This window comes from Pseudovirgaria hyperparasitica, assembly GCF_010093815.1.
Source record: "Pseudovirgaria hyperparasitica strain CBS 121739 unplaced genomic scaffold EJ05scaffold_7, whole genome shotgun sequence".
Lineage (NCBI taxonomy): Eukaryota > Fungi > Ascomycota > Dothideomycetes > Acrospermales > Acrospermaceae > Pseudovirgaria > Pseudovirgaria hyperparasitica.
The window spans coordinates 399,594-409,341 of record NW_022985555.1 but is presented as its reverse complement, the minus strand read 5'-3'; the positions used below and the strand labels follow the sequence as shown (position 1 = coordinate 409,341).

Genomic DNA, 9,748 nt, shown 5'->3' with positions numbered 1-9,748 from the left:
ACTAGGGCGTTACTAGGCGGATATAGTACTATTAGCTCTTAAATAGTATAAGGAGATAGAGACTTATAATAAGATAAGGGCTAGGATACACGAATTAAGACTATATATAGATAATAACTACTATACTTACCGCTATATTAAGGAGATAACTTAGCCTAGAACTACTTATTATAAAGCCGCGAAGATAGTAGGTATTCTACTTAGTATCCTACTAGACGTACGTCTATACCTTTATAAGTATAAGAAGTAAGTTAAGGTAAGTAAGGCGGCGTCCTCGCTCTAGGCGTTTACTATAACTAGTATAACTAGTATTTAGATAGGGATAGTATAGTATTTCTTAGAGTATATTTAGGAGTATATATTTATATATTAAGGCTATATACTTAACGAATAGTATCTAAAACGGATATATATATAGACTATTACTAGCTAGCTAAGTAACTTACTTATTAGTAAGTTAGTAATAAGTAAGTTACTTAACGAGTTCGTAAAAAAGTCTCCTAATCTCCTTAACTTTAGTAACCTCTCTACTATCTCTACCTTATCTAAAGCTCTCTAAATTAGTAACTACCTTCTACTAGAGCGTCTCATTAATATAGTATCTATCTATAGTATATTTAAAGAAGTATAGAGCCTACTAATTAGTATAGCTATATATAAATATAATATAGAGGAAGTCCTTAAAAGTTCGAGATTACTAATATATCTAGATATACTATCTATAAATCTATACCTTTATTACCATCTATATAAGCTTAATAGAATTAAAGTTAGGTAAGTATAGTAGCGTATACTATATAATATAGCTAGCGCTAAGTATAAGTAGCTTAATCTATTAGTTTATATAAAGTACGAGATTATCTATAATAATTATTATTATACGCCTAGGGTATTTTACCTTAAGGGTAGGTAATAGGTATATTTATAGCTAGGTATAGAACTTATCCATTAAGAAATAACCTTCCTTTATCTAATAGTAGATAAAACTATTAGCTATAATAGCTCTATATACGCTATATATAGGTCCTTAATTAAGAGTACTAATCTTAGTTAGAGTCTATCCTTTTAGTACTCTAGCTCGACGCCTCTATCTAATTTTCTTATTAAAAATAACCTTATCTAAGAAGATATATAAGTCTACTAGTAGCTCCGTGATATCCTTAAGGTATAAAGTATATACTATCTCTAAGCGCGTACTACTAATATATTTTAATAGCTTATAATTCTACCCTTACTTAGATAACTCTTTAGATAGAAGCTATTTAGATATAGTAAGATTAAACTCTTTATATATCTATCTAGCTATCTTATTAAGGTATAGCCAGCCCTTATAAAGTAGTCTCTTAAGTAGTTATTATATTATATAATCGCTTAGTTAACGAGGTGGACCACGACGCATTAACCGCGGTTTATTTCTCTATCTATATATCTTAAGGTTAAACCTCGTTCTATATACTATATTCTTACTAACTTTAGTAATAGTAATAATCTTATTAATAGATATATTATATTATAGAAGGAAGTTAATTCATCTATATACGGAATCGGGATAGATAACACCCCGGGGTACTATATATATATATATTAGTAAGTTAAAAATACTAAATATTATATATACTAACTCTTATATACTATATTATATAGTTATAGACTCTATATACGTGTAGTATGGTGATGATGCCGTAAAATATTAATTATATATAAAAACGCGTGTTGGTGGCACAGACGTGCATCGGGCGCCAAGCTTTCCCATGTAACTATGGACAAACGGATCCGCCAGCCTCCTTCACTCGTGTCTCTGTCTCGTACATGACCTACATGTCTTGACCGCTCTTCACTTTTCCCTTCCCTAGCATCTTTTAAAATCTCCTTCGTCATCACTCTCCGCAGTGTCCTCGACTCTCCCTCGGAACAGACATACGACAATCCACCTATACTCGAGCTCCAGCGTGCAGAACCACTTCAGCATCCGCGAACCTACTGCCCCTCCACCAACCGCCATGCGAGACCCATTTCCCTTCTCCTGCCCGCCGTTTCTTGCGCGTGCCATCAAGCCCTTTGCCGACTACTACGGCCTCCAAACTCTTCATCTGCACATCCACGAGATCCTCTTCGTCGCAGTCGCATACCAGCTCATTGGCGCTGTCGTTTCGCCGTGGCTGTCCGCCCGTCTGTTTCCGCGCACATACCCCTTCTTCAATAGACGCACGCGCATCAACTGGGACGTGCACGTGGTCAGCTTCGTGCAGAGCTGCCTGATCAATGTGCTGGCGCTGTGGGTGTTGTGGAGCGAGAAGAATGAGGCAAGGGGGGAGATGGGCGTGAGGTCTGGTGAGGCGTGGAAGGAGCGTATTTGGGGATACACCGGGGCAGAGGGCATGATTCAAGCATTTGCAACGGGCTATTTTGTGTGGGATCTATGGGTTAGTGTGCGGTATCTGAAGGTGTTTGGTTTGGGGATGTTGGCGCATGCGGTGAGTGCGCTGGGAGTGTATGCGCTCGGATTTGTGAGTCCCTCCCTGTGCATCTTCAGATCGAGTCACGGACACATATACTGATAGGTTGCTTCTAGCGCCCCTTCGTAAACTTCTACGCACCCATCTTCATCCTCTATGAACTCTCCTCCCCTTTCCTCAACATCCACTGGTTCTGTGACAAACTCTCTCTCACTGGCTCCACCCTCCAACTCTGCAACGGCGTCATCCTCATAGTCACATTCTTCTCCTGTCGTCTCATCTGGGGCTCCTACCAGACCCTTCTCGTCTTCGCCGACATCTACCGCGGCCTCACACACACCGCCACCATGCACCCGCGAGAACCCCTCGGCTCCTCCCTCGGCGCCCTCGACCGCCTGCGCTTTGTCGCCCCCAAAGACCAGGCCACGCCTGTGTGGCTGGCTGGCGCGTATCTGGCAGCCAACATCACGCTCAATACTCTGAACTTTGTGTGGTTTGGCAAGATGATTGCCACGATTCGCACCCGGTTTGAGCCTCCGTTCGGCACCAAGGCGGTCGGGAAGCGGCGCGATAGGAGCGTTAGCGAGCCCGTTGTTGTGCAAGGGATTGATGTGGATACGGATGAGGAGGGCGTGAGTAGTACGACGGAGGTGGCGAGGGGACTGGATGAGAGAGGACATGCGAGTGTGGAGGTGGAGAAGGTGGAGGTGAGGAAGAGGGCGGTTGGTGGTGGTGATGGTGAGGAGTGAGGTCTTGTGCTGTGTAGATGGATAGATGGCCGTGTTTTGTCTCATTCTAGCCTGTGCGCATCACGTTGAGCGTGATGCGAGTGTGAAGGAGTAATTTTGTATATACAATCCTCCAGTCCCCTATATATCAAACCAGTCTCGACAAGAGAGTGGGTCCTAGAAATTGCCCCTCATCCGCTGCAGACTGTCCAGGAATCCTCCCCCACTCTGAGTGCCTTGTCTCGCCGCCGCAGAACTCTGCCTTCTCCGCTGTTGTTTGCCCGCCCCTCCCTCCAACGTCTTCATCCTCTCCCTTGCCAGCTTCGCCAGATCCTCCACAAACTTCGCCCTAGCCTTCTCCTCCGCCGTACCCTTCCACACGCCCGCAAGCTCCCTCAACCCATCAATCCGCACCAACGCAGCCTCATACCCACCCGCTTCTCCCTCCTTCTGGCCCCGACCGTCCTCTCCGAGCACGACCAGATCACCAATCTCATTCCGCAGTTTCTCGGCAAACGCCCGGCCCTTTTCCTCCGCTGAGGCGTGTGAGGAGCCTGGCTCGGGCGCGGATACGGAGATTAGCGAGGATGTGGTGTTGATGGAGGAGGGCGGCAGGGTCCATTGCATGGCGTCGCCGAAGGTTTGGATTACGGACTCGAGGCGGGTGCGCACGAGGGTGAGGGTGCGGAGGGAGGTTATGTATTCTGGGTCTGTGGTTGGTTTTGGGGCGGATGTGGGTGCGGGTGTGGGTGTGGCGTTGGCGTCGGTATCGATGGCCGGCGGGGAATTGGGTGCGGATGGCGAGGGTTCTGGCTGGTGCTGGTGTGCTTCAGGTGTGGTCTCCTGAGCAGCTGCGAATCCGCCTGGGACGAAGGTCTCGATGGTGCTGGAGAGTGGGCCGGCGAGTGTGTCGGTCAAGCTGATGGTTTCGCCGCGCAGGAGCTCGACTTGATATGCGAGACGGGCGCCGGAGCGTAGGATATCGTCTGTGAGTTGGGTGAGGATGGTGGAGAGGCGGGTTGTCTGGGCGGTGAGTTGGGAGAGGAGAGTCTGGGTTTGGGTGGATAGTTCGGCGAGGGAGGCGGTGGGTGTGGTGGGAGGAGGTTGAGATTGGCGATTAGAGGTCGTGGTCGTCGTGGAGGTGAGGGATAGGGTTGGGAGGACGGTGTTGAAGTATGTTGCGGCGTCGAAGGTGGGGTTGAGGAAGGGCGCGAGGGAGGGGTCTGCGAGGTGTATTGATTTGGTAGGAGTAGTAGTGGTAGTGGTAGTAGTAGTGGTATCGACGGCCATTGTTTGCGTATGGGTGTTTGGAGGTTTGGGACTACCTAATGAATAGGTTCGTGAAGCTTGTCAAGACGGGAGGGAGAACGTTTAGCGTGGCTTGACTCTTGTGAGGCTGGAGGGGTTGTGGCGGGGCAGTCTGTGGCTATCTGTGGCTGTGACTGCGGGGGGTATCGGCCGCTAAATTGCTGCTTCAACTGTAGTTAATTAGGGGCATTTCCCCGGCTGCTGTGATGGCGGCCTGGAAATCGACGTGTTTACCTCGTTCTCGCGTCCCAATCCCACGAATTCATTTCTCTATTTGTGCGCACATATGCACTCGAATCTCTCTCTTTTCGTTGTCCTATTCTCTCGTCTTCAGCGTGACCGCTATCATTGCTGCCTCGCCGTGCATCTAAGTGGACGTGACAACATACAGTGCACCGCCACTGTTAGATTCGGCTCCTGTTCCTGTTTGCTGCCTGTTGCCATGCCTTGACCTCCCCTCCTCATTATCATCTTGTCTGGATCGTCTGTTGCCCTCACTTCGACCTTCTCTCCTCTTGAAGTTCGCGAGTTCCTCCTCTATAACTTCAACGCTCCTTACCTCTTCCTTGCTTGACCGTCACTATCGAGTGTTATTGCTTTCCTCGGGTGGGATTCATTCCAGGGTTGTGTGGCTCGCCATCCTCGAGACGTCTCAGTTTCTCTGGCTGCCAGATCTTAGGCAATAAAAGACAGACGAATTGCGGTCACTTTTGCCATATCAGATCGTACAGTCAGTTCCGTGGCATTCCACGTCTAAACCCATCGTTGTGTCTAGTCACCTACGAAATCAGAGCACGTATAACATAATACGCTTTTCTCAACAAAGTACGGGCCTGAAATCGCACTGTACCAGAAACATTGTTCACCAATCTTCCAGGCACGGCAGGCGCTCACTTGACGCGCCCGAACTCTTTTTACACGCGACTCAATCCTCTACTTTCTCATCCAACGACATATCCCACGACGTTGATGGCATTCCCCCCTCTTTCACCGGCCAATCTTTCTATCCCAAATCTTCTCTCAGTCCAGTTGACTGCGGTTGTTCAAGCTCAATCACACACCGTTTTCCGTAATGCCACGCAAGGCCTTCATCGCCGACCTCACGCAGGTTATTGAGAACACAGCAATTAACGGTATCCGCGATGTACACAAAGGCGACGATGATGGCGAATTTGTCTTTACCGTGGATAATGTAGTCGGTTCAGCGAACATTGAGCTTGTTGCAAAGATATCAGGTATGTCAGGTCTTCTAGATCGACGACCAGTGTCTTCAATGCTTCCTACATCTCCAGTCTTGTTGTCGTATCAGCACATTCTACCAGAAACTGGAAGTTGACCAGCCCTATAGATGTTTCGGATTATCCCTCAAGCCATTCCTGCTTTTTCATCGCCCCAGACACTGCCCCCGCTGCCATTGCTATGAAGCTTGGCGATTTATTCGAGCAAACCGCGGGCAAATCTGTGCAGAAACTGCTACACATCGTCGCAAAAGCCACACAATCGCGTCTAGACGATGACGTCGAGATGCCAGACTCACAGGAAGCGTATAGTGATCTTGAAGAAGATGAACTCGACAGTGGCCAGGATGATAGCGACGAGGATGAGGGCGAGGACTACTTTCCAGACGAGATGCTCTCCCTACGACTTCCAAATCACACTGGACATTCGTCAGGACAATTGATGATTGAATCAACCTTGCCATTTCGTTCTCGCATACGATCTGATCTCCTCATGGCAAAAGCAGCAGGTTTCAAAGTGGGAGCACTAGCTCAACTCCTCGATGGAGGTCCTTGCTACGTCACCTTATCTGTTCGAGTTGGAAAATTAGGCATCTCTTGCGAAGCAATGCAAGCCTGGCAGGTCAAAGCTTCGGAATATCTTGTTTTGGTACTACACTATCCCTACGGCTATCACTCCATAGACGCGCTATTGAAGCTAGGCTCTAAGAGCTGTCGTAGGGCCTTGGAGATCCGAGTTGGAGTGAGCAACACGTATAAACCAACACTACCAGAAGCTGTCCACGCCTTCACATCCCTGGCAAAAGACGAAGCAAAAAACCAGGCAAATTCAAATACAGGCTTCCAGCCATCAGACTTGAATCTCGGCTTCAGGAATGCATTCATATCTGGTCCGCTAAACGAGTTTTTAAACGAACGTTTGATCAAGATAATTTCTTACAGATACAACAGAATGGCTTGGGGTGGCGCAGAAGAATTCCTAGCTGATCATATGGCAACTTCTGAGATCCGCTCAAGCCTTGTGGATGACAGATATCTCGCTGAAGAACATATTGCTGCAACTTTCCCTAGCATCGTCCGAGCAGACCATATACATGACGTCTCGGCCAACCAGCGCCACTCTTTTCCACTCATAGCCATGCAAGCTACACTCCGCCATTTCGTACGCTGTACTGAGTTCTGTCTCGTCTGTTTCCGCAAGCTTCCTAACGATCTCGAGGCCATCAAGCCGTATGTGTGCGACAATCCGCTCTGTCTCTATCAATACATGTCTCTTGGCTTCGGTCCCAGCATTGAGCATGAGATCCTAGCACAACATAAAGTTGTTGATCTGCTCATATCCTTTTGTTATGTCAGCGCCACCGGAGGCGGCTTGAACAGCTTCCCAAGTGGGCTGAGTCTTCTGGTCCCGCCGCCAGCTTCCAGCTCACTCAGTACCAATATGGATTTCGCAGCAAGTTACCCCGGCACAGGCCCGCACATGGTCGCCAAATACGACCACAGTGTTCGACAGTTGACCTTTGAATCAGAAATAACTTGCCCTATCCGAAATGGTGATTGGATAGTCGTGCGAATTCCAAAGATAGAGGCCGCTCTTCACGCCCGGGTCATCGAAACTACCTATTTCCCAGTCGTCACTCTATCGGAGTTCGTGCAAGCCCCCGATACGTCAGCAAAATCAGCCGCTGCCCAGCAGCCAAGACCAGGAGTCAACTCCCCTCCATATCCGCAGACCCCTTCTCCAATTCCGCTGAATCCTCAGAAGGTGAATTTATACCCTTATAATCGAAACTTTGATGATCTCAACGACGACGACAAGAGGGGTGCAATAAGCAGTCTACTCGACATCCTACCTGGCGTTCCCGAAATGAAAGATTATCTTCAACGCAAGGGCGTGGCGTCGTTAGCTAGCTGGATAGATCGCGTACCGCCTGCTGCTATAAGTCTTTTGCGTTGGATCATTGCGTCTAGTAGAGCTTGCATTGTAGAGTGCGAGAGTGGCAATGGTGATCCAAACAGAAGAGACGAGCGAGTGTTCGGCATGGACGGTTGGACACAGTTTAGATTTGCGATGGGCGCGCCAGTAAGCCTCAAAGCCCTGTCGATGGCTGATGAAACCGTACTAACCCGACCCTAGGACAAGGAAAGACGATTCCTCAATGCAGTACAGACTACTATGCAGAGAAAATCACTCACGTATCCAACACTCTATGCTTGGCACGGGAGCGCGCTGAACAATTGGCACGGTATCATCAGAGAAGGTCTACACTTCAAGAACATCGCACATGGACGTGCGTTTGGCGATGGAGTATATCACTCACTCGATGCGCGAACTAGCCTAGGCTATTCTCATATGAGCACCTACAGCAGGAATGGGGCTAGTCCCCGTGTCTGGCCGAGCAGCGAGCTGAAGATCTCTTCCGCCATAGCCCTCAACGAGGTTGTCAATGCGCCCGATGAATTTCAGTCCAGAAATCCTCATCTTGTTGTTCAGCATGTAGACTGGATTCAGACGCGTTACCTCTTCGTCAAGTCTCCATCGATGGCAGATCCGCTGAACGTCGTCATAGCTCCTACGGAAGCACAGGCCCAGGACCCAGTGATGACTCCCCAGGGTGAGGGCGGCAAAATTGTCATCCCAGCGAAAGCAAACACGCAACGGAAGCGATCGAATCCTCTATCGGCGTCGATCAAGGCAGGTTTCAAGCGACTAAAGGGGTCAGGCCAGAAGAGTGACCCAATATCAATCGAGGAAGACATTGATATTGACTTTGATGACACTGCAAGTGTCAACACTTTGCAAGAGGACCTTGAGATATTCCGGGAAGAGGAGAGCTCTATACATCTTTCACAGCCGTCAAACGATAGTGGCACAACTGTCGAGATATCGCAAACCGATTTCATCCCGGGCAAGCTTGATGCTGAGTCTCTCCCAAAGCTCATTGAGCCTATGTGGGCCACTCATTCGGCTACTAGAAGACTCCAACAAGACTTTAAGGCTGTTCTGAAAGTCCAAGCCAAGGAACCCCTGCACGAACTTGGATGGTACATCAATCCTGATCATATCAACAACATGTACCAGTGGATTATCGAGCTCCACTCGTTCGAATCCCATCTACCTCTAGCGAAAGACATGAAGAAGAAGGATCTCAGATCCGTTGTCCTCGAGTTTCGCTTTGGAAAAGATTACCCAATGTCCCCACCATTCGTCCGCGTTGTTCGTCCTCGGTTTCTAGGCTTCCAACAAGGTGGTGGTGGACACGTCACAGCCGGTGGCGCCTTATGTATGGAACTGCTCACCAATACTGGCTGGTCTGCCGTCTCGTCAATTGAGTCCGTTCTCCTACAAGTGCGCCTCGCAATGAGCAGCTTAGATCCCCGACCAGCACGACTCGAGCCGGGACCAGCACGCGACTACTCTATTGGTGAGGCGGTCGAGGCTTACATTCGTGCTTGCCGAACACACGGGTGGACAGTACCCGAGGGTTTCAAGGAGCTGGCGTATGGTGGCGAGCCGGCTTCAGATCCTCACTTATTCTGATCGATGCATGCAAAATATTGCGCAGATATTATAGCTGACTTGATTGAATAGTTAACGGCTTGAAAATGATTTTATGCCTCCGTGGATAAAACGGAAATGGAAATCTTGAGCGAGGTATATGGATGATTGACGACGATCGGCAGTCGTCGATAGACACATCATGCGGCTTTACAGTGTCGTCTCATATACATGACCTTCTTACGGTAGATGGATAGAGGCAGAATCTGGAACATTGCATTGGTCAATTGGCGTTTTTTCGGTGGTTAGTTCAATGGGCGGCCCAACAATGCCTCCCTGGACCTGGCTCACACACACACATGATGCCACGATTTGTTCTTTCTAGACATCATTGCAACTTCTGCTGCAATACCACCACTCAATAGATAGATGAAGAGCAAAAAGACGCATGTCACTACCAAAAGCAAAACATAGCAAATGAAGAACTTGTATCCAAGCCAAACTAGCTAGCTGTGCGTG

At 48.3% G+C, this 9,748-nt stretch overlaps 3 protein-coding genes across 3 annotated transcripts; 2 read left to right on the top strand and 1 right to left on the bottom strand.

The window, feature by feature from the left end:
- The first annotated feature begins 1,789 nt into the window (after positions 1-1,789).
- EJ05DRAFT_475757 (DUF887-domain-containing protein) lies at positions 1,790-3,395 on the top strand. Its single transcript, XM_033743883.1, has 2 exons — positions 1,790-2,507; positions 2,573-3,395. Exons 1-2 carry the CDS (start codon positions 2,001-2,003, stop codon positions 3,203-3,205), a joined length of 1,140 nt encoding a protein of 379 aa, XP_033600900.1. The 5' UTR covers positions 1,790-2,000; the 3' UTR covers positions 3,206-3,395.
- Positions 3,225-4,534, bottom strand: EJ05DRAFT_475756 (uncharacterized protein). Its single transcript, XM_033743882.1, has one exon. The coding sequence runs from the start codon at positions 4,472-4,474 to the stop codon at positions 3,362-3,364; it is 1,113 nt and encodes a 370-aa protein (XP_033600899.1). The 5' UTR covers positions 4,475-4,534; the 3' UTR covers positions 3,225-3,361.
- A 1,030-nt stretch (positions 4,535-5,564) lies between these two features.
- On the top strand, positions 5,565-9,271 carry EJ05DRAFT_438010 (uncharacterized protein; the record flags this gene model as incomplete). Its single annotated transcript, XM_033741813.1, has 3 exons — positions 5,565-5,727; positions 5,841-7,813; positions 7,868-9,271. 3 exons carry the CDS (start codon positions 5,565-5,567, stop codon positions 9,269-9,271), a joined length of 3,540 nt encoding a protein of 1,179 aa, XP_033600898.1.
- Between the last annotated feature and the right edge of the window lie 477 nt (positions 9,272-9,748).

What these genes read in the sequence shown, in the direction of transcription:
- EJ05DRAFT_475757 (XM_033743883.1), top strand. Translation starts at nt 2,001, where the DNA reads ATGCGAGACCCATTTCCCTTCTCCTGCCCGCCGTTTCTTGCGCGTGCC. An exon ending in GAGTGTATGCGCTCGGATTT is followed by an intron (nt 2,508 to 2,572) that starts GTGAGTCCCTCC and finishes GGTTGCTTCTAG; the next exon opens with CGCCCCTTCGTAAACTTCTA.
- EJ05DRAFT_475756 (XM_033743882.1), bottom strand. Translation starts at nt 4,474, where the DNA reads ATGGCCGTCGATACCACTACTACTACCACTACCACTACTACTCCTACC.